The following is a 24,623-nucleotide window of genomic DNA, read 5'->3' on the forward strand; positions in this document are numbered from 1 at the left end:
CAGTGATTGCAGTTTTCATTAAAACAGTTTGAGAGAATCATCTTGTTTCTCCCCATCTTTATTTTCCCCCCATTTAAGATCAGTGATTTATGGCATCCAACTTGAGTACAGTACCATGGTAAACAAGTTCTCTTTCATTCTTGAAAGAAGTAGATGCAATTAAATTGATCAATTTACTATTGAAGTTAGTGCTTGTACATTCAGGACCTCTTATCAGGACAAAGGCTGCTTTATATACATAACATATAAGCATTTGAGGTTTCATTAAAAGGAATATATATTTTACAAAATCCAGGCTAGTAACATTTCAGGACTTCTGGTATGTTCATCAAGTTCTTCAAAAACTGCAAAGAGAATAATTTACATTTCAGTTGCATTATTGGAATTTTAAAGAATCTCATGGGAAGGTTTGCTGTTGGTTTTAATCTCAGTTTTTAGAACAAATGTTTTCCTGCTTTACTTTGCTTGCATAACTAAACTTTGGTATAAATGGCGGAAAACAGTAGTAAACAAGAATTCTAAGATATCTATCAGTTCTTAAGTAAATAAGCCAAGAGTTATTTGCTTGCTTGAAAATTTTATTGACAACTGTTTGGTCCCAACACACAAAACAGCACTTGAGCCACACACAAAAGAAGTGTCCAACAAAATAGACAGCTATGAAAAACATTTTTCTTCCCCCTCCCATCCCAAGATTTAGTGCACATAAGTTGAGGGCTTCAGTGACACTTGTGGTTTTTTTTTTTTTTTTAAAGAGACATGAATCTAAATTAGTATAATTTGTAAATTAAAGAATGTCATGGTCCTAACTGTTTTGAATCAGTAAGTCACATCATTCTATTAACCCTATGAATAAAAAAAAATATTGCAATTCAATTGGCAATTGTTTCCCTATGAACACACCTTCCCCAAAATGTATTCTATTACTTTCAAACAGCAATTTAATCTGAATTACACATGAATCAAAATATAGTTATATATGCTACCTCCATAAATGGTATAAACACCACATTCACATAAACATTGTATGGAGCTGTATCTCAATTATTCCTCTATAGCGTCAATCTTCTCATTTACTTAGCAGTTTGGATGACTTGTAATTGCATCTCATGAAAACACAATTTTACAATTTTTTGCATACATTACTCAAAGATCTAAATGATTAGTGTTAACCTTACAAAATATACGTAAAGTGATAGCAGATGTTATTACATTTTACTCATGAAATTATTAAAAGCATTCTAAAAAAATTTACATTCTGGTTTTGCTTTCTGTAACACTATGTCTGTAGAGGTTTAATAAGGACTGTGCCATAATGCTCAGAAAAACTTCCAAGTGTTTCCCTGTATTCATAATGGCTATATTTTAGTACTGGTAAATAACTGGCTATATTTAAAAGATTTTTGTAACAAAATCTGACTTGTAAAATTCTGTCTATAGCCATTATTTCATGACATTTTCAATTGCTGGCCATGGAATCTGAGCCCACTTGCTATCTCTCTTATACATTAGAAAATATAATCCATCTCAAAAAAGAAACCATTCCACCAGTAGAAAACCTTAGGTATACGCTTTCAATTTTATAGGAAATTTAGTCTGTTTGGCAAATACAACCCATTGTAAATGCCAAGTTTACCCAAAATGGGTATAAGGCCTCACTCACAGGACATTTCAGCCAACTAGAAATAAGGTCATTCCCACTGGTTTACTTCTCTTCTAAAGGCTGGCCTTTCCAAAAGCCAACACAAATAAGTACCACAAATAACTGAAAAAAGCTTCCAACACTAGAAGTAAATACTAGAATAAAAACAGACACAGTTAAAAGACAATGCAACGAAGAGTAAGCTTCCCATTTACCAAACATGCTTAAAAAATAATACACAAGGTTAAGCAGAATAACCTTGGCATTTCCACGCACACCTAGAACTTTCCTTGCAAGTGGAAAAAGCATCAATACCTTCCATCTTATAACACTTTACATCACCTGTTCTATGATCCATAATTTATGCATTAAATGCATATTTTAGAAATATTGGAACCTTCCTAGTAACCTAGACACAAAAAAGTGTCTTAATTTTACTTTAAACTCATGACACCAAGACAATCTTTTTTCCTTAACCCAATACACATCAAACTGGAACTAAACATAAAAGGGAAGCTTAAAATATCCTCAACTTCCAAGAAAGCTCCTCAGCGGAACTGAAAGTTTCACAACACATTTAAAACAAATTTTGCAATAAATCCACATAATCTTCTACAGACATCTTTGTGTGAAAGGAATTACAATGCAATTACAAGTCACCTGAAGTTGCACATAACACAAGCTTTCCCTCCTTAGTACAATCAGAAACCCACCACACTTGTCATTCCAATCCATAATGGTTAAAATTCCTCAACAGGCTTTTGAAGACAGATCATGCATTTTATTAATACTGTCTGAAACAATCAGTAAGCAACAATCCATAGAATATATTACGCTACATGTAGGATTACACCACCAATGAGAGTTAAAGAAAATAAAATCTATTCCACTTTGAGTTTATATGTATAACCCTGAACACCATTGGTTTATGGGGAGGAGGGAGAATAAAACTTGTTCAGAATAATTTAATGGATGCTGGAGGTTTTATCAAAATAAAAATAGTTTGCCCTGCTGACAGCTGTGTTCAGTGTAAAAAGAACAAAATCTTCACAGAATACATCTAAATACAAATTAAGTGACTTCTAGGCCTTCTTATTAAAATACATAAGGGCTACCAAATAGCTATATTTTTGTGCAGAGTCCAACAGTATTTGTCTTTCACACTAAACGAAAATTTAAAGCTTGGTTACAGGTGCAAGTGAAAAGTTTGCTGCCAATTTCACTTTGTTTTTGTGTTGCTTTTTGGCTGGGCTGTCCATTGCTTCCTTGGTTAGCTGAGTTTCAGGAGACTGATGGGGAGGCACTGTAGAATTCTCTGTGGCATTAGATACCACAGAGGCACAGCTCAAGTTTTCTTTTGTTACTGTGGTAATAATTCTGTTTTCTTCTTCTTCTGTTAGAATCATCATCTCTAAAATAAATATGAACAACTAATTTACAAATATTTTACTTTCAAAACCAGATTATTTCACAGCTATGCACGAAAATCATTTGGTAAGAGTTCATGTGGGGAAGTGTAATTAGCGCAGCGGTTCCCAACCGCCGGTCCACGACCTGCTGGCTGCTGCGGCTCTGGAGGCCAGGGCTGGAGTATACCGCCCAGTACTTCTCCTCCTGCTGTGGCTGTTGGGAGAAGCATGTCCTGCTCTGCCTCTCAGCCAGCCAGCGCCGGGAAGGAATGGGGGCTCCTCCCAGACATAAAAAAGCAGTTTGCTGTGTGGTGGGAGAACAGTGCAGATCCTGGTACGGCAGCCTTAGAGCAACCATGACCCAGACAGGAGCACTCAGCTTACCACTGGAAGGCAGCTCAGGGCTAGGTGAGAGGGGCGGAGCAGGCACCGGGGGTTCCAGGGACGGGGCCAGTGTTGGGGCCTTTGAGGGTGGGAGGCTGTAAGAGGTGAGGAGCTGGCACTGGAGAGCTCTGGGAACAGGGCTAATATGGGGGGTGGGGGGCTCTGAGGGGTTGGGTGCAGTGGGGCTCTGGAAACAGGAGGCTGGCACAGGGGGGTCTGGTGGCAGAGGGGCTCTAAGTAGCAGAACAGCCTGAGGGCGGGAGGCTAGCCTATGGGGGAGGGGGACTCTGGGGTTGGAGGCTGGCGCTGGAGGGTAGTGGAGGGTTTTAAGGGTTAGGACTGGCACTGGGGGAGTCTGGGGCCATGGTGTACCTTGCCAGGTGATGACTGGTGGAGCTGAAGCCAGCTGTTCGCAGCAGCTCTGAGGGCCAGGGCTTTTGGTGGAGCGGTAATATTTTATTTGCATATTCATTATTTGCATAATGAATATGCAAATCGTTACCAGTCTGCCAAAAGTTCATGAATGGGTTTGCCCATCCACAGTATAAAAAAAGTTGGGAACCACTGGACTAGCAGATTTAAGCAGCACAACACTCTTGCTCAGTTCTCAGCTCTGCTGTTAGTGTTTGGCTTTAGCACTATGTATTTAGGTCTCTGTTTATCTGAAAAAATGGTTCTAATTCATAAAATAGAATAAACATCCCAAATACTGCCATGTGCCACTGTAATAACTGCATTTTAATTATGAAGTGATTCCTGTGAATTCTGCATTTACCTCACAAGAGCATAGAAGCAAATGTATAAAAAAGTTAGTAGATATTGATCAGCCATTTGTTTGAGGTTTCATTTCAATTTTTTATAAAAAATTATCAGTCAAGTCTGATCAGTAACATGTAGGCTATGTCTACGCTTACAGTAGGATGTAAAGTACAGGTGCTACATGTGTAGCTATGTGGACTGAAAGGCTCCAGCAGAGAGGCATAGCAACAGGGAAAGGCTCTGAAAGTGGGGAGGTAATAGGACACCGCCACCTTAAAACCAGGGCGGTGTATAGACAAGGGTGGCACTGTTTAAGCACATAAGGGCCAAACAGAGTATATACCCTGGGGACTCAAGCGCACAGGGTACTCTACTTGTCTAAGCCATTGTCTCACCACCTATACAGCTATTTACACCCATGCTAACTGGGCATGCAGTGCCTGTACTTTACCTGCCATCGTAAACATAGATCTAGCTTCCAGATATTTGCCTATGGCTATTAACTCTTACCAGAGTGAGGTGGAATGTGTTCCTCAAACTGAATGAGATCTGCAGACTCAAGAATGACTGGATCAGGTCTGAGTTGTGGGGATGGTAGGCAGGAAGGAACTGGTTCACACAGGAGATCGACAGGTGATGTATTTGTGAGGCAAAGAAGTTCTTGTTCAGCTTGATTAGAAACTGCAAAAATGAGGTGATCAAAATATCTAAAGGCCACAGAAAATACATTAATAATTGGTAAACACGAAGTCTGCAGCCAAAATGCTTTAAGGGGATTTATAGACTAAACCCACACTGAAATTTGTTCAGCCCACAGCCTGAAACAAAGGGTGGGGGAGGGTGTGAGAAAAGAGGATACATAACATGACCAAATATTTGCCAACCTAGGCCTTAAGAGCAAGGGAGTAAGTTCCAAAAGGAAGAGTCTTCAAACACAAAAGCTGGCCATGTAGTTATGCCAAGATCCTATCAAATATTGCAGGAGGACATGTTTTCTTAAGGAACTGGCTCCTGACTAGGTAAAATCTTAAGAAACATATTTAATTGCATCTTGAATGAGGCCTGTTCTACATAAAACCTGGATGTAGCTATGCCAACCTACCATAGGTCTGAAAAATCCACACACCTGACCACACAGCTATGGCACACCTATGTTATCAGAAAAAGGCTTCCCCTGTAGCTCAAGGAGGTGCATAAAGCCCTTGCGTAAGTGTAGGCTGTGTCTATGCTATAGGGTTATATATAAGCACAGCTATGGCAATGCAGTTATGCCAACATAGTTGCTGTAGTGCAGACATACCCTGAACCGAGCACATGTTCCTGCTCCTAGTGCAATGGTTCTCAACTGTCAGGACAAGACCCAGTGCTGGGTCATGGAATGTAAGCACCGGGTCACTTTACGCAGCACCCAGAAATCCTGATAGCCAACTAAAGCTGGGACATGATTCACATTTTCACAACTACTGGAAAATCCCTACCTGTTCTGATACTGTGCGACCGAGGAGCAGCTAGCAAGCCTGGCTCCTAGGCAGGGGAGCCATGGGGCTCTGCTCACTGCCCCTACCCCCACCCTGAGGACTGGCTCTGCATTCCCAGCCAATGGGAGCTGAGGAGGGTGGTACCTGTAGGTGAGAGCTGCACAGAGCCACCTGCGCGCCAATGCCTAGGAGCCAGACCTACTGCTGGCTGATTCCAGGGTTGTCTGGAGCAAAGCAGGTCTTCTGTACCCCTCCTGCCCACTAACTGGGAGCTGCTGGAGGTAAACCTGCACCACAAACACCTGCCTCAAAATCCAGGGCCCCCTTCTGTACCCCAAGCCCGTCATCCCTGGTCCCACTCCATGGCATGTACACCCAACCCGCAGCCCGTACCCTCTTCTGCACCCCAGCCCCCTTCCTCAACCCAGAGCCTGCTCCTACACCCCAAGCCACTAATCCCCAGCTTTGTTGGGTCATGGGCAATTTATTTCAACTGGGTAGCCAGGAATGAAGTGTCCTAATGTCTTTCTTCCCAACATCACCTAAAGCTTTCGTCTCAAAGGCCATTTTGTTATACAGTAATCCAGCCTAGAGGGAACAAAGGAATTTGTAACCATGGCACAGTCTGTGCAATGAGGGCATAGGTTCCTGGCTAACCACAGTTGGAAAAAGGCTACTGACAGTACTACCAGTGTTATTAGCAGATGTAGCAGCAGCGAGGGAGAGCTAAGGATGCAAATCATATACAAAAGAAGCTGTACTACAGATGCAACAAAATAGTCCTCTACTCTTCTAGTGGAATCCCTCATCTGCATTTAATCTCACTTATCTTGCCTTTAACTTCCACTGAGGTGAAGGGAGTTAAGGGAACTTATCTGAAAAAAGTTTGGAACTCGGAAGAGTAAATCCTAAGAGTGCACAGAAACAGTCTCTTCCTTACATAAAGAGGAACATACATATAGACCTTCATGAAGAAGACTGATAGCTATTTGAAATAAGCTTCTCTGATATACGGTGTTTAAAGCTAAGTCACACAGCTCTTTTCCCATGGTGCTTTGCTTTTAGTGGATTTCTGCACAGACTGAACAACTTTATTATAGACATTAAGTTTGTATTACCATCACATAGTGATCCTAGTTTTAATTCCATTGATGCAGCAGATCCTAGAATCTCCATAATGTGTCCATTACTGTCGTCAAGTTGATTTCCATGATCATCCACATGATCAGCAGGGGAAAAGCTGGGTGAGCTAAAACGAGCTTCAAAAAGGCAAGTTCATTTGTCTCTGATCACCTCTAAAAATACACTTGTATACTTTAGCGTGATAATTAGCCTATGAAGGTCAACTGTCTTACTTACTTTTCATGTCATTCTTTAGTACTACAATTCGCTTATGCCCATGTCCTTTGATCCAGACCACCTATTTAGAAGACAAGAGTGCAATGTAGCCAGACCACAAACTAACATCAATACCTAATGCATACTACTTCCTAGTTCTCACACACAATGACAAAATTTTTAAAGGAAAGCAAGCTAACTCAAGATGATTCAGATCAGATGGCCCATTCGAAAGTCTTGTGCTGAACAGCCCCTCTTTATTTATCAAGATAACAGGCTGTCTGAAGCTCATGCATTTTCCAGCTCCGTATTTTCAAAACAAACTGAAGTGTTATTGCGAACTGCTCTCCAAAAGAATTAGTTTACTTGAAAAGCTTATGGCCAAAGATTTTGAATATCTTAAGGCACATCTACAAAGCAGGGCGAAAGCCAAAACAAGCTATGCAACTTGAGCTACGTCAATTGCATAGCTTAAGTCGAAATAGCTTATTTCAGCTTCTGGCGCTATCTACACAGCAGAAAGTCTGAGAAAAAGCATTCTTCCTCCAATTGTCCTTACTCCTCATAAAATGAGGGTTATAGGAGTTGGAGTAAGAAGTCCTCCAGGTCAACATTATTTTGACATTATGCTGAAATAACTGCTTGTAGTGTCGACATGGACTATGTTATTTCGGAATAATGTCAGTTATTCAGAAACAACACTGCTGTGTAGACGTATGCTTAGAGTGTATAAACCAACTAGCTGACATCTGAGATTCAACACTAGAATTAAAATATGTGGAATTCCGAAGGCTTTTAGATGAGTGGTAAGAGTTCAAATTTACATGGCTACTTGGATATTGCCAGGTAAACCCAGCACAATCAATATGCAATTCAGCAACTGCATTTCGTTGTTTCTCTTTAGCAAATAGAGGCATAGTCAATTCTCATTCAGTGAATACTATCAACATTTTTGCTCCACAAACAAGTAGCATTTTTATTTAGTTTTACTGCATTTTTATTTACACATGCATTCATTTGATTCAAACAATGAATACACTGAAGCGATTATGGGGATGAGTCCAGTTCAGCAAAACTAAGATTGTTAAAATGTGTAAAGTTTAGCATAAATTTCCTTGTAACTACAGCAGCAGATCATATAAAACATGAAGCAGAATTTATGTTGCCTAATGTGCTTAAATTAAGCACTCTAAGAAATGGTTAGTGAAGGCATTCAGGAATCTTAATTTAGGATTACAATGCAGTAATAAAGTTTTTCAGACCTGTGGAATTGCTCCTAAGAGCTCTTCTAGACTATTATATCCATATATTTTGGACTGCAACACTTCTCCTGTATACTTATTATATGCTGTTGGGAACTCATGAAGGAAAATCTGCTGGTAGTGGTAGGTGTGAAGCAAAGATCTCACATTCTTCGCAAACAAATACAGATTTGTAAGTTTCACACATTCTTCTGCCAAATCATTGGTAAAAACCTGTGCAAAAGCAAAGAAAGGTCACCATACAATTGTAGGTTTCTGTTTGTCACAGTAATATCCTTCACAAGTACAAGGAGCAATACAAACTGTATCACAACTACAACTAAATAAAATATATTAGTTTTAAGTATGGTTCTAAAAACCAAATCAGCTTTCCTAGTAGCTTCCATACCTCAACCAAGTAAGGCAGACTCTTCAGGAGTTCAGTTAAGGTCATAAATCCATATTCACATGGATTAAGGGGAGCGCTGTGGACAGTTTCATAGTGTCTTTTAAGCTGGTCAACAGAAAGAAAATCAGTTTCATCCCAAGACATCATCAATACCAGTAGTTGTGCAGTCAAAGTACGTAGAGACTTTCTATTTATCAGCTGTATCTGTTTACCAGATTCTGTCTCAGCAACCTGAAGAATTTTGATATAAAAAAAAAAACATAAGAAAAATGAATAAGTCCAAACAGGCCTAACAAACATTTTCCATTAGATTAAACTGTTTAAAAAAAAAAAAAAAAAAAAAAAAGCAGCTTGCCATATGCGAATATTTTGACCTTTATAAAAAGGCTGCAGCAGAATTATATTTGCCTCTGCTGTCTCATAAGACGAAGCTTACAGGTCTATGTATTCCCTCCTCCCCCCTTCCCCCACATTAGAAAAAGCAACAATTCTTTAAGTAAAACACTGGGGAATTTCAAAGGGAGGGGAAAGCTCAGTGTGCAATGAAACGAGGTAAAAATATAAATTAACACTCAATCTTGATATTTTAAAAACAGGTAAGACAGGGAATTGAATGTCTTTAGTTCTATACACACATGAAATCCAGGCTTTGTTTTTTAAACCGCATATTAAAAATGTTTACCTTTACAACGTGGCAAAGTTTTTGCATTAAAGCGAGAACTGAGCTGACATCATAGTCATGAAGGCGCAATGAGTAACCAAATGTTTTACTGTATTCTGTAAGTAAATCAGTCATCATAAGGCAGTTGTCTTTCTGAGATCGCAGCAGTTTAACAAACTGGGCTGCTAGAGCTTTGACCCTTTCCACCTCTGTCAATGTCAGAATTTTTTCTTCTCCGCATTCTAATACCTAAAAAAAAAAAAAAAAAAAAAAAAAAAAAAAAAAAAAAAAAAAAAAAAAAAATCAAATTATGCTTTGTTAATGAAGTTACTTACCTAAACTGACCAGAAAATCCAGTCTGCAGCTAACATTCAATAAGGATAGTAAATATTAATATGCATCTGACGAAGTGGATCTTTGCCCACGAAAGCTTATGCTCCTACACTTCAGTTAGTCTATAAGGTGCCACAGGACTCCTCGTCACTTTTATTAATATAACTGTTTCACATAACAATTCAGTTACTTTACAGAAGGCATCCACATGAAGCAAGCAGACTGAATAGCATTCCTCAAGAGAGACAATCAAGTAAGTCTTGCTTTTACCATAGACCGCAATACAATTCCCAATCTGGTTAACCAAAAAAATTCCGGTAGCCATCTGGCATAATTTTCTGGCACTTGCAGAAGTCATGTTTGCAACTTGCAGCAGTAAAGGCTGCCAGCCTCTGAATACAGTACTATGGCTAGCAGTAAACCAGCAACAGGCAAAGAACAGAAAATGTGTTGCGGACTATAACCTAGAAATTGGACCTAATTAGGCACCTTGAAAGAGAAAACAGGAGCCAAGGGATGAAAGAGTTTGATGTTAGCTCATCAACAATCTACCATACTAAGGCACACAAGGCAGAATTGATGAAATTCATGTCAAGTACCGAGACAAACAAAGCAATTGAGAAACGCCGTACTTTGCACAAACCAAAATTGGAACAATTAGACAACGTGTTCTACGAATGGTTTTCCTTGACGCGTTCTCAGGAAGTTCCAATTTCTGGCCAATGTTGATTGAAAAGGCCAAGGACTTTTATCAGTACAGTAGATGGAAATGAAGATGACCTACTTTTTTTTTTTCTGATGGTTGGTATGCTTTAAGATGCAATATGGTATCAGAAGGCATGATGTCTCTAGAGAGAAACAGTCTGCTGATCATGGAGCTGAAGAAAATAGTGTGATTAAGAAGCTCATTCAGAAGCATGGCAAAACCCCAGAGAATATTTACAATGCTGATGAAATGAAACTCTTTGCATTGCCCGCCATATTCAACCCTTGCTGGTGCAGCTGAGGCTGGTGCACCTGGATTCAAGAGGAAGATGTGTGCAAATGCTGCTGGTACACACAAAAACAATTTGTTAGTGGTTTCAAAATACAAGAAGCCAAGAGCATTCCAGAGTATTGTCTGTCTGCCAGTGGAGCACAAGGTGTAGTAAGATGAGGGCCTGAACAGAAGCCCATGTAACACAGGCCTGGTGTAAGGCCTGAGGCCCTTGGTAACAATGGTCAAGACTTTGTCAATATAAAGCAAAGCTAAGCTGTGAGCAAGAGGCAGGTCCTCATAGAACTTGGCACGAACAGGGCTGATAGTGTAAAACTAATTGGCCCTGGTGTAGAACAGTAATTGGTAGTGGGCACTGTCTGTTAATATTAATTGGTACTGGTCATAAGTTGAAAGCACATTCCAAAAGGATGGTAATACCACCTCGTTAAAAAGAACCTTGATACCCACACTCCACACAGATACTGACCCTGCTCAGGAAAGGGTCTAAAATGACAGCATGATGGATAGAGATGTTCTAATGGAACTATGAGGTGCAGGGTGATGAATGCTATCTAAGTAACATCAGATGGTGCCAACCTGACATGTAAGGAGTGATATATAACTTGTTTGTACCTGTATGTAAAGTGGTGTCTTGGAGGGGCTGTTTTTGTCTGACTTAGGGGACAATGAGGGATTCCCATGTCACTGACTGAGCCCTGTCCATTGTCAGGGGATACATAGGCATAGTGATTTGGTACAGTCTACTTACAACTATTAAAGTGCTTCATTTGACAAACTTGACGGGGAGCCTTTGATCCTTACTGGGTTTTGTGGTCTTTGAGGGCTCTCTGAGTCTGCTGTATTGATTATTTGTGCAAAGTCAACACAATACACAAAAGGAGCACACACATGCAGCCGAATGATCATCATCATTGATGGAGCAGGAGACCTGTCAGGACACACCAACGAATCTTGACTACTATAAAGGCACAGCCTAATGCATGGATAGATAACATTTTTGTATTGCTTCCACCATATCTTTATTTGTGATGTAAAAGACCATTTGAAAGAACTTGGGAGTGCGAGAAGACACAAAGGTTATTCTGCTTTTAGATAACTGTCAAGCTCGCCCTTCTGAAGCAGAGTGAGTGTCTAGCAATATGTTCGCAGTCTTTCTGCCTGCAAATGTCACCTCACGTTCAGCTAATGCATCAGGGAATTATTCAAAACCTAAAAGTCATCCACATAAGGGATTTTATGAGGAACCTGCTCAACTATGAAGGAACAATCAAAGAGTCAGCCATGGTACAGTATCAAGGATGCAGTCTTCAATGTGGCATGTGCCAGGTCTGCTGTCAAGATAGCAACTTTAAATAGATCATGGAGAAAATTGTAGATGGAAATGATATTTGTAGAGAGGTCCTCTGATAAAGACGACTTTCAAATCTTCAAAAGATCAAAAAGGAGAGAGATCCAGGAAATGTCCTTCAAAATGGCGATCCCACAAACTCAATCATTAAAAGGAAGGATAATGAAGTTGAAGAGTGGGACACAATCATTCCGGGGTACAAAATACATCGGAAGGACAGAATAAGTCATGCGGGTAGGGGAGTGGCACTATATGTGAAAGAAAATTTAGAATCAAATGAAGTAAAAATCTTAAATGAATCAACATGTTTCATAGAATTGCTGTGGATAGTAATTCCCTGCTCTAATAAGAATATAACAGTTGTGATCTATTATCGACCACCTGACCAGGACAGTAATAGTGACTATGAAGTGAGATTAGAGAGGTTACCAAAATAAAAAACGCAATAATAGTGGGGGATTTCAACTATCCCTATATTGACTGGGTACATGTCACCTCAGGACGAGATAGACACAAAATTTCTTGATACTTTAAACGACTGCTTCTTGGAGCAGCTGGTACAGGAACCCACAAGGAGAGAGGCAATTCTTGATTTAGTCCTGAGGATCTGGTCCAAGAGGTAACTATAATAGGACCGCTTGGAAATAGTGACCATAATATAACAACACTTAACAATCCTGTGGTGGGAAGAACACCTCAGCAGCCCAACACTGTGGCATTTAATTTCAAAAAAGGGGAACTATGCAAAAATGAGGAGGTTAGTTAAACAGAAATTAAAAGGTACAGTGACTAAAGTAAAATCCTTGCAAGCTGCATGGACACTTTTCAAAGACATCATAACAGAGGCCCAACTTAAATGTATACCCCAAATTAAAAAACGTAGTAGAAGAACTAAAAAAGAGCCACTGTGGCTTAACCATGTAAAAGAAGCAGAGAGAGATAAAAAGTCATCTTTTAAAAGTGGAAGTCAAATCCTAGTGAGATAAATAGAAAGGAGTATAAACATTGCCAAATTAAGTGTAAAAATGTAATAAGAAAAGCCAAAAAGGAGTCTGAAGAACAGCCAGCCAAAAACTCAAAGGGTAATAATAAAATGTTTTTTAAGTACATCAGAAGCTGGAAGCCTGCTAAATAACCAGTGGGGCCCCTGGAAGATCGAGATACAAAAGGAGCACTTAAAGACAATAAAGTCATTGTAAATGAATTCTTTGCTTCAATCTTCACGGATGAGGATTTTAAGGAGATTCCCAAACCTGACATCCTTTGTAGGTGACAAATCTGAGGACTTGTCATAGATTGAAGTGTCATTAGAAGAGGTTTTGGAATTAATTGATGAACTTAACAGTAACAAGTCACCAGGACCAGATGGCATTCACCCAAGAGTTCTGAAAACTCAAATGGGAAATTTTGGAACTAACAACTATAGTTTGTAACCTATCCTTTAAATCAGCTTCCGTACCCAATGACTGGAAGATAGCTAATGTAACGCCAATATTTAAAAAGGGTTCCAGAGGCGATCCCGGCAATTACAGACCGGTAAGTCTAACGTCAATACCGGGCAAATTAGTTGAAACAATAGGAAAGAATAAAATTGTAAGACACAGAGAAGAACATAATTTGTTGGGAAAAAGTCAACATGGTTTCTGTAAAGGGAAATCATGTCTTAGTAGTCTATTAGAGTTCTTTGAAGGGGTTAAGAAACATGTGGACAAGGGGGATCCAGTGGATATAGTGTACTTAAATTTCTAGTAAGTCATTGACCAGGTCCCTCACCAAAGGCTCTTACGTAAATTAAGTTGTCATGGGATAAGAGGGAAGATCCTTTCATGGACTGAGAACTGGTTAAAAGACAGAAAACAAAGGGTAGGAATAAATGGTACATTTTCAGAATGGAGGGGGTAACTAGTGGTGTTCCCCAAGGGTCAGTCCTAGGACCAATCCTATTCAACTTACTCACAAATCATCTGGAGAAAGGGGTAAACAGTGAGGTGGCAAAGTTTACAGACGATACTAAAATGCTCAAGATAGTTAAGACCAAAGCAGACTGGGAAGAATTTCAAAGAGATCTCACAAAACTAAGTGATTGGGCAACAAAATGGCAAAAGAAATTTAATGTGGATAAATGTAAAGTAATGCACATTGGAAAAAATAACCCAAACTATACATATAATACAATGGGGGCTAATTTAGCAACAACTAATCAAGAAAGAGATCTTGGAGTCATCGTGGATAGTTCTCTGAAGATGTCCACGCAGTGTGCAGCAGCAGTCAAAAAAGAAAACAGGATGTCAGGAATTATTAAAAAAGGGATAGAGAATAAGATGGAGAATATCTTATTGCCCTTATATAAATCCATGGTACACCCGCATCTTGAATACTGTGTACAGATGTGGTCTCTTCATCTCAAAAAATATTATACTGGAATTAGAAAAGGTTCAGAGAAGGGAAACTAAAATGATTAGGGGTTTGGAACAGGTCCCATATGAGGAGAGATTAAAGAGACTGGGACTTTTCAGCTTGGAAAAGAGGAGACTACGGGGGGGGGGAGGGAGAGATATGACAGAGGTCTATAAAATAACGAGTGGTGTGGAGAAAGTGAATAAGGAAAATCTATTTACTTGTTCCCATAATATAAGAACTAGGGGGCCACCAAATGAAACTAATGGGCAGCAGGTTTAAGACAAATGAAAGGAAGTTCTTCACACAGTGAATAGTCAATCTGTGGAATTACTTGCCTGAGGAGGTTGTGAAGGCTAGGACTAGAACAGGGTTTAGAAGAGAAACTAGATAAATTCATGGAGATTAAATCCATTAATGGCTATTAGCCAGTATGGGTAAGGAATGGTGTCCCTAGCCTCTGTTTGTCAGAGGGTGGAAATGGATGGCGGGAGAGAGATCACTTGATCATTACCTGTTTGATTCACTCCCTCTGGGACACCTGGAATTGGCCACAGTTGGCAGATAGGGTACTGGGCTGGATGGACCTTTAGTCTGACCCAGTATGGCCATTCTTATGTTTTTATGGGTAAATATCGATCAAGGTCTACATGTTACAAAAACCCTGAGACACTCTGAAATTACAGAAATGGTTGTCTACCCGGAGAGAAGTACCTGTACTGCAGATGAAATAGATTCAGAGGAAGATCACCATGCTAGAGAAACCCAAGTTTCTGCTGCAGTCTCTGGAAACTTTGGCGAAGTTTGCCAAACAGCAGTATTCTTTTTCTGATCAGAAAGTCACGCAACTGCACATTATCCAGAATAATTTCCTCAAGAAAAGGCAACTGACTTGCAGGCAGGCAGACAGACAAGCCTCCGCTAGATGCTTCAAAAAGTTTCTGCTGCTTATGCCCCTGATCCAACACCATCAACAGCAGAAGTTGTTGATATTCAGGCAGTACAGGAGCAGTAAATTACAATACTGGATATAACACTACTGTAGTTGTAAAAGTTATAGTGTATATACAGTAATTCCTCATTTAACACTATAGATAGATTTCAGAAAATGATCACGTTAAGTGAAAACGTGTTATGCGGGGTCAATTTTCCCATTGAAAATAATGGCAAAGGTGGGGGTTGCGTTTCAAGCAGTGGTGTCTGTTGGGACCAGGACATAAGGCTGGGGGAGAAAGGAGACTGGGTTACAGCAGGGAGGGGAGGTGTTTGGCTCTGGGGAAAGGAAGGGGAGGAGAGGGGAGGAGGATTGGGTTGGGAGTATGCCCCTGTGACGGGTCTGCTGGGACCTGCACTGCGTCCGGTGGGGGAGGGGAGAGGGGGTCGCCGGGGAACGGCGTGGTGAGCGGCAAACTCTCTGCTGCTTTGCAGGGAGGCGGGGGAAGCCCTGCGTAGCCGCCGGAGACGGGCCGGCTGGGAAAACCCAGCCACCAGCCTGCAAGCAGGGGCGGAGGAGAGGGGGCAAGGCGTCTGGCAAGTGGGAGTCAGTGGAGAATGGCGCGGCGAGCAGCAAACCCTCTGCTGCTTTGCAGGGTGGCAGAGGAAGCCCAGCGCAGCCACCAGCAATGGGCAGGTGGGGAAATCGTGTTATTCCGAGGACGGGCGTGTAATTCAAAAAACATTCCTTAAAAAAAAAAATCGTGTTATTGTGAAAACGTGTTAAATGGGCACGTGTTAAATGAGGAATTACTGTACTGTAATAAACTTAAAAGTTTAGGGTAAAGTATGGTTATTTCATTCATTCTGCATTAAGTTAAAAATTCAGTATCATTCAGTATACAGTAAGTGTTAAAAAGTATATTGTATACAGTAATATCCAATTGCTAAAACTTTGTAGACTTAAGTATAATTATTTCATTACTTAAACATTCTTGCATTCCCAAAAAAGTTCAAATAACCAGCACAGTTACTTAACTGGCAACCCCCATTCCTTGTGTATGCTGGATAACAAAGCTTGACCTGTACCTGGAAATAGCTCTTGATGATGGCAAGAGTATAATGTATATAGATCTGATCTAAAAAATGCTTAAATATACTTTGAAGTTTATAGAAACTTACCTCCAAGACATCTGGTATGGCTTCAAAAAGTTCAAGTAGTTTGGTAAACCCATAATAAGCAAGTTTGCACTGACGGCCAAAGTGGTGGTGGTAAGAAGGAATAAATTTATTAAAGGGCATTCGGAAATGGGTTTGATGACGCAGCAAGTCAACTACCTCCTTAGAGAATTGTTTTGTTCTTTCAATTTCTTCCTGGGTACGTTCTAATAGTCAAAGATATTAAAACAAAAATGAGCAGTCACCAAATTATTAGCTTAAAAGTCAAGAAAAAGGTACGTAAAGAAAATACAGGGTACCAACATTCGTATATTTTAAAGTTTTATATCAGCCACAAACATTAATTATTTTTTGGTTGGAAGAATATGCCACTGCAACGAAGTCTCTGCCATGCTTACACATTTACTGGTGTGAAATAATCGATCATGTGGCAATCACTGTACAGTATTCACTATGCAAGTTTTTTGGTTATTTCTTCCTCTCTAGCCATGCTGCACAAAAAGTTTAACTACATTAAATATTACTTAGTAAAATGAATACAAAAATATAACTCTAAGAAAATAACATTCCATGTATTCTATTACAGAAATTTTCCTTCTTAAATGTCTAGGAATACACATAACTACCTCTCAGTCATGGGATTATGATAATATACTGGTATAATTTGGCAACAAGTGCAAAATATACTCACCTAAGGAGAAGAGTGGGACATCTAACTAAATTTTGACATTTGTATTGGGATTTGCTTTACCCAATGAGTTAATTTCAAATTATGTGAGAACACAAATATGCTGGCAACAATGAAAACAAAATACAATTTTCATAAATTAATAAACTATTATTTTTACAGATCGAAACGATGATGTGACATACCTCTTTTGGGGATACAAATGACCGTTTCATTGTCTTGCTGAGTCAGACAGATTGTTGTATCTGGAATTTCTGATATAATATCTGCCAACTCACACACTCCATATTCAGTAACATCCCAATCTTTAGAGAAACACCTGAACAATTTAAGAGTATTATAAACCAATTTCAGAGAGTTGATGCATTTTACATAGGGCAATTAAATGTGAAATGTAGCAAGTTGCACACACACAATAGAAATGTAATTTATCAAGACAGAAGCCACACCTCAATGAAACAAATGGTATTTTCACACTGCCAATGAAACAAGCACTTAAGAACGCAAACTCAGGAGATCATTTGTAAATCAAGTACACAAAAATCAAATATTCCCCTTGACTACAGAACTAGGGCTGTGTCCAGACTCAGGGTTTTTTCCCAAAAAAGGAGCCTTTTTTCGAAAAAACTTCACCTGCGTCTAGACTGCAGCCTCGTTCTTTCGAAATTAAATCGAAAGAACGCGGCTTTTCTTTCGACGGCAGTAAACCTCATTTCACAAGGAAGAACGCCTTTTTTCGAAAGTGCTCTTTCGAAAAAAGGCGTTCTTGAAAGCAAACAGGGCTTTTTAGAAAGAGAGCATCCAGACTCACTTGCTGCTTTCTTTCGAAAAAGCGGCTTGGTTTTTCGAAAGTACTGCTTGCAGTCTAGATGCTCTTTTTCGAAAGAGGCTTTTTCGAAAGATACTTTCGAAAAAGCCTCTTTTGAAAGAGGCTTGCAGTCTAGACATAGCCTAAGAGTCATACACTGGTACTTTACTCTGCCCTCCACATACATCTAAAGTTGTATATACCAACTACTGGGTGCCTCAGACTAACAAAGAATTTAACGAAAGTTACTTCATTAAACCAGAACTTTATATAGTGGTTTGAAGTTAAAACAAACCAACCAAACTTCCTCAACACAAACAAGCAAACATGTCACATTTTCTTCTACTGTAAGAAGGCAGCAATTGTTACGTATGACTTCATGTGCTATATAGTCTCCTGACTTCACACTAGGGAAAGTAACATGTGGAAACTGATTTAAAAAAAGATTCTGCTAGTCTAAGAATATCAGAGAGGGGAAATATTACTAGCAATGCAAAGATGGCACTAATTCTTCCTTGGATTATTGCCCCTACCAAATAACCTTGCTAGAGCTACTAAATTGGACTAGATTAAAAAATGCCATGGGGCAACCACTCACTTTCCCCTCTCTCTCTTTGGTTGAAGCCAACTTTCCAAAAAAGAAAAAACCCACAAAAATAGCACATTCTCTCTCAGGTTAGTTTGCATTACAAGCGTGCCATGCACTGGTGAGTAAATGTAATAATTTACAGGCATACCTTAAGGAATAAATTAACAAGATACAGTAACTCCAATTTGAAGTATCACAATTTTTTGAAAAGTTAAGAGTTAAAGTAATCTTGCACTGCATTTCAGAAATTTCCTATAACGATAATGGACTATTTTCAAGCGTTTATAAAATCTGATAAATTCCACCTTCTGATAACCACAATGAAAAGGCAACAATGTAGTGTCAGGTTTCTGTATTAGACTTCCAAGAGCCAACCTTTCTTACGCTCCACTTATAAAAATACACAGTTGCAAATGTGTAGAGCCTGCATGGATACAAAAATGTGGATCTGCATCTGATCTGCATCCACTAGGCTCAACTCATCATCTGATCCACAATCGCTATTCAGATTTTACTTATATCCACACAGCAAACCATCTGGAGGGAGCACAAATGAGCGTGGAGGGTACAAGATTGTACAGGGAAAAGGCAGGAAGCATCAAAGCCGGGACCCGGGGCCAAAGTTCTACAAGTCAGTGTTCACCAGGCAGGGAGGGCAGGCATGGCAGGCACTCAGTCCCTCCTGGAAAGAGATTTGGGACAAAGCTTGTTGTGTACTTTCCCTGTCAGCAGTGCAGGAAGAAGACACACCTCCGCAGGTATTTGCTCCACTGTCTGCGAGTATGCAGGGCTCTACAAATGTGGACAGCAGATTTCTTGATATTTGTTAAAAATAAAGCCAACTTACCAATGATAAGCCTGTAAGAATTCTCTCACAATAACTTGTTTACTGGCCTGTGATTTTAGAAGTTTCAATAAGTCTTGAGTGAAACGTTTTACTTGGGCCCTGTATGTTAGGGTTAACAAGCGTTTAGAGCCCATGCCAAGAATCTAGAACATAAACAGCAATAAATCTCTTATCAGCATAAAAAACAAACAGTGAATTCTCAGCATTGATCACTTGTGATCTCTTGCAGCCCCCCTTCCCCCTCATGTAAATAAGGTTATGAGCTATTTAGATTAAAGAAGAGATTGTGGTAAGATTTCAATTGCATGATTATGAGAGGCTCTCTTTCCATATACTTCTTCCATAATAAACCATGGTTCATTAGGAAAGCACAACCACCACATCCTCCAAAAGAATGTTCATACCTGCTATACAGGTGATTTTACTGGAACTTTATTTTTCTAAAAACAGACTCTAGGTATTATTTTGGGGAAGTTTTATGGCTTCTGTTATCCAAGAGGTCAGACTAGACTGGGATGGGCAAAAAGTGGCCCACAGGCCAGATACAGTTCACCAGGGTTAGTTATAGAATCATAGGGTTGGAAGAGACCTCAGGAGGTTATCGAGTCCAACCCCCTCTCCAAAGCAGGACCAATCCCAACTAAATCATCCCAGCCAAGGTTTCATCAAGCTAGGACTTAAAAACCTCTAGGAATGGAGATTCCACCACCTCCCTAGTAACCCATTCCAGTGCTCCCCCCCTCCTAGTGATATAGTTTTTCCTAATATTCAACCTAGACCTCCCACCATTACAACTTGAGGCTATTGCTCCTTGTTTTCTCATCTGTCACAGTTGAGAACAGCCTCCCCCATCCTCTTCAGTAAGGATGTTAAATTTAGATTAACTAACTAATCAAATGGTAAATGCAATTTGCATTGACTATTTGATTAGTCGATAAGGGTACTTATCCTTCACCTTTGAAATGTAGCAAGAGCCCTGCCGGCTTCTGCTACATTTCAAAGTCAGAAGTGCTCCCAGGGCGGGGACCAGCAGGGGACTCAAACAGCTCCCCACTGGCCCCGCGCTCCCTGCTTTTGAAACATACAAGAGCCCCAGGAGCGTGGGTGCCCTGCTCTTGCTACATTTCAAAGGCAAAAGCACCACCAGTTCCCCGCTAAGCTCCTGCCCCTTCTCCCTGCAGAGATGGTGCTGGGGAACCTGTTTTTAAGCCGGTTCCCCCCCAGCACCAGATCCTGCTCCCCTCCTTGCTGCCTCTCTCAGACACTCTCCCCTACTCTTCAGGTAGTTAAAGGCTGCTATCAAATCCCCCCCTCACTCTTTTCTGGTAGGCTGCCAAACACTATATTTACCTGAACAACAAGGAATCCTGTAGCACCTTAAAAAGTAACAAAATCATTTGGGCATAAATTGTCTTGGGCTGGAAACCACTTCGTCAGATCCATGAAACCTTATACCCAAACAAATGTGTTAGTCTTTAAGGTGCTACAGGACTTTTTGCTGTTTTTGTTGGAACAGACTAACATGGCTACCCTTCTGGTATCTATTTACCTTGCAACTGCCAGCCAAAGGGAGCTGTGGGAAGCAGTGGCCTGACCTGTGCCACTTCCCATGGCTACCATTGGCTTGGGAAGGTGAACTGCAGCTAATGGGAACTGTGAGTGGCTGCAATGACAACACTCAGGGAAACAAACTGTCTGGCAGCCTGTAAGGAGCTAACACTGGTGAACCATATCCAGACAAACTGCTTATTGCCTGCCCCAACGATTAGATGACCACATTGGTCCCTTGTGGCCTTGGAATCTATGACAGTTAGATCCAAGAGAACTTCACATATATTTATAAGTTCTGAAAACACTATAGTAGCTGCCATGATTATCACCTCATAAATGAACAAAAAGAATTGAATCCTAGGTATAGATGCTTTCTTCATAGGAATGGACAAGCCAGTTGAACAAATACATTCTGTGCCAACCACTGAGTTACTCATGAATTCTTCTGATTCAAGCTATGACTGTGTTTGAGAATAAAATAAAGTGACACCGAACTCACTTGTAATACATGAGGCACCGCTTCTAGTAACTCCAATAACTTGGAATACCCATAGTCAGACACACGACACTGCTTTGCAAAGTGATGATGATATGTTGGGATGAATTTACTGACAGGTATGATACAAGATGGCTGGCTTTTAAGTAGATCTATCACTTCTCTACTGAACTGAATAAGCTGTGGGTTACCTACAGGGCTCTTCGAACGTGAAAGCCAAGGATCTAGAAGGAGAAAATTTTGTTTTAGAAACAGATGTTCAGTTCAGATAGACATTATGTATTATTACTATTCCTCCACAAATGAGGGAATAACTAAATAATTTTAGACGTTTACATACTGAAAACTCAACTTAAATACTCAAATTTTCTATCAAAATATTTGGGATCGATTTATAGTATACAACTACTAGGAACACCTTTTCGTTCAACAATTTTTCCTCAAAAAGACAATTTAAAATGTAGTCTGTTTTTTAAAAAGTTATGAAGACTGAATAAAAAAAGGTATTAGTGCTAAATAATCTAACAACTATTAAAAAAAAAATTGTCAAAAGGAGTCTGTAGAGTGAAAGCCAGATAAAAAGTGATATTTACCTGTAGTTGGTGGGGGTGGTTTGTTGTGTATCCACTTAACAACTTTAATGCCATTTTGGGCAGTGGCAATATTAACTCCAGGAACACAGGTGATGAGATGCTCCAAGGGAACACCTCCTTGACCTTCTGGCACAATTTCTAGATCACTGAATTCTGACGTATAACAATCAGGAAAGCTTTAAAAACAAAGGTCGGAACAGAAAAATTCTAATTACTAAAATACTATAAACAACATATCTTAAACAATAATATCACCCATAAATATCAACACATTTCTTGCACAAAAAACTTTAGCCATCTTATGAACAAAATTGCTCTGTGAATATTTCATAACCGACTGCTTACATTTTGCACAACTTTTTGAAAACATTTTTAAACAATAAAAGCAGTCTTTACTCACCTGCTCGCATAATTTTTTAAATAAGGCTAAAGTACTCAAAACTTAGTTATTAAGAAAACACAGCACTTCAGTGTGTTCATAAAAGTTTAATTAGGAAAAAAAGAGAGGAGATAAAATCCTTACTGTATCTATTCATGGATTGAAAGAAACAAAGTTAAGCATGTTTACCTTAGTAAAGGCACAGTGCCTTCATGGGTCTGCAGCAGACTGTGCACTTGCGGTGCAAATGTCTTCAAAGACAAAATCACAAAAGGAATTTGGTAGGAGTCTGGGTCAAATTCATGTTCACTATAATGACAAGAGAAGTTTAAGTACTTAACTACATTTTCATCAGCCTCAAATTGAAGTAAAGTGTGTATGTATGTACTGGTGCTAGTTGGAGATAAGGTTGAGAAAAAGTTAGTATGAAAACTCCCATCTCTTCCCCAGTATGAGCTATGTTAGTTTCATGAACTACCTCCCCTCCCATTCATATAAGGTTTATATGACAACTACAATAATTGTTTAACTGGAGAAGTAACACTGGATACTCGGAAGGGAATTGTACTTCACTGCGCCTGTGCAGAATTCATGTCTTCTGCAGAAAATACATTCTGTTGGTGAGGTGCTGCAATTATACCTTTTGCCCAGCTGGGGCTGATGTGACACTAGAAGAGAGGCAGAGCCAGCTCACTGGCCATAGCAGCCAGCAGCTGCATTTTTCTCAGCACCTTGCCTGCAGGGCCAAGTGAGGAGGCATAGGATATGGAGAGGGGGAGAGGGGGGGGAGAGAGAGAGAGAGAGACAGACAGACAGACAGACAGACAGAGAGAGACAGACAGACAGACAGACAGACAGACAGACAGACAGACAGACAGACAGACAGACAGACAAGCAGGGCACATGGAACTGTTGGGGAATCTTACAGACCCGGATTCAGAAAGGCTAGCAAAGGGAAGAGGGGAAGATGACAGATTAGGGAAGGGGCTGAATTGGATTGGGAATGCATAGGCATGAGGTGCAGGGACACAGATGATGGCGGGAGGGAGGAAAAGTAGCTGAGTGGGACATATAGGGAAAGGGTAGATGTACCGGACTGAACAGGAGAGGATAGAGATCAGCCAGGGTCTACATGGAGGAGGTTCCCCAATAATTCCCCACTCCTCCCCCAAAAAACAAACCAGACCCCACCTTGTTCTATACTTCTCCCATCCACACCTAACAATCTCCCAGGTTCCTTCTCAGCAATTATCTTCCTCTCCCTCAGCTCTTTCATTACTCCTAGCTTTCCCAACCCTTGCACTGCTTCTGAGAGGTTTGGAAAATACATTTCTATATTGTAGTTTAAATGAATTAATACGCAAAGTTATTAATATGCAAAGCAAGGAATCTATTTGGCAAAAAACATTTCCATTTTTTGGCTGCATTATTACAGACAAACCTGTAGACAGGTATTTTGAAATAAGCTGCCAAAATAACTGAAATTGGCATGTTTGTATTGTGCTATTTTGACAAATAAAATATGCAGACATTTTAAAATTTTAAATTTCCACATGCAACATTTTTAATTTTTTGGAACAAATCCCCCAGGAATAATGCAGAAGATATTCTATATACTTTTACTGTAGCTATTGTAATGTGACTTGACTTAGATGGATACAATGACGAGAGACAGCATCACAGCCAGCTATCTGCTGCCAACTTGAGCTGTTGACACCAAAACCTACGATTTGCACATACGTTTAACTTTGATATAACTTATAGAAGTTTTCAGGTCACGATGGGCTGCCAACTTTACCAGATTGTTGGGAGGGTAAATTAAGTGGAATTATCAAAGAGCTCACAATAAAAGTCACAGTGAAAAAATAAAGCAATTCTTTTTTAACCACTTTCAAAAAAAATTCCCTTCTAACCAACAATGAGACTGAGATTTGCATGTCAGTCTCAATAGAATAAGCATTTCTTCCTTGGTAATTATACTGCAACACATAAACACCACATCCTCAAACAGATGAGTGCACTAAAACAGGATTATAATAAAATCTGTGTTATCTGGCCCTGTACCAACTGTGAAACTCTATAAACAGCATTTCTACTCTTCACAGGAAGTCTGGTTTATGGACTTATGATCAGACACTTCAACTTTTAATTCATAAGAGTG

General features: G+C 39.8%; 1 protein-coding gene across 1 annotated transcript in view; it reads right to left on the reverse strand.

Moving 5' to 3' along the window:
- Nucleotides 1-557: 557 nt before the first annotated feature.
- MARF1 (meiosis regulator and mRNA stability factor 1) overlaps nucleotides 558-24,623 on the reverse strand; it is a 59,767-nt gene continuing 35,701 nt past the window's right edge. The window contains exons 15-27 of the mRNA XM_075899363.2: nucleotides 22,652-22,771; nucleotides 22,084-22,259; nucleotides 21,494-21,714; nucleotides 19,444-19,586; nucleotides 17,385-17,518; nucleotides 16,515-16,717; nucleotides 9,343-9,570; nucleotides 8,661-8,891; nucleotides 8,273-8,485; nucleotides 7,032-7,092; nucleotides 6,791-6,931; nucleotides 4,705-4,875; nucleotides 558-3,053 (exon numbers count right to left, since the gene is read on the reverse strand). Of these exons, the coding sequence (XP_075755478.2) occupies nucleotides 2,818-3,053; nucleotides 4,705-4,875; nucleotides 6,791-6,931; nucleotides 7,032-7,092; nucleotides 8,273-8,485; nucleotides 8,661-8,891; nucleotides 9,343-9,570; nucleotides 16,515-16,717; nucleotides 17,385-17,518; nucleotides 19,444-19,586; nucleotides 21,494-21,714; nucleotides 22,084-22,259; nucleotides 22,652-22,771 (2,278 nt within the window). The 3' untranslated portion in view covers nucleotides 558-2,817. The remainder of the gene's footprint in view (nucleotides 3,054-4,704; nucleotides 4,876-6,790; nucleotides 6,932-7,031; nucleotides 7,093-8,272; nucleotides 8,486-8,660; nucleotides 8,892-9,342; nucleotides 9,571-16,514; nucleotides 16,718-17,384; nucleotides 17,519-19,443; nucleotides 19,587-21,493; nucleotides 21,715-22,083; nucleotides 22,260-22,651; nucleotides 22,772-24,623) is intronic.

The sequence above is a fragment of the Pelodiscus sinensis genome, chromosome 15 (genome assembly GCF_052426305.1).
Source record: "Pelodiscus sinensis isolate ZL-2025 chromosome 15, ASM5242630v1, whole genome shotgun sequence".
In the NCBI taxonomy this organism is placed as follows: domain Eukaryota; kingdom Metazoa; phylum Chordata; order Testudines; family Trionychidae; genus Pelodiscus; species Pelodiscus sinensis.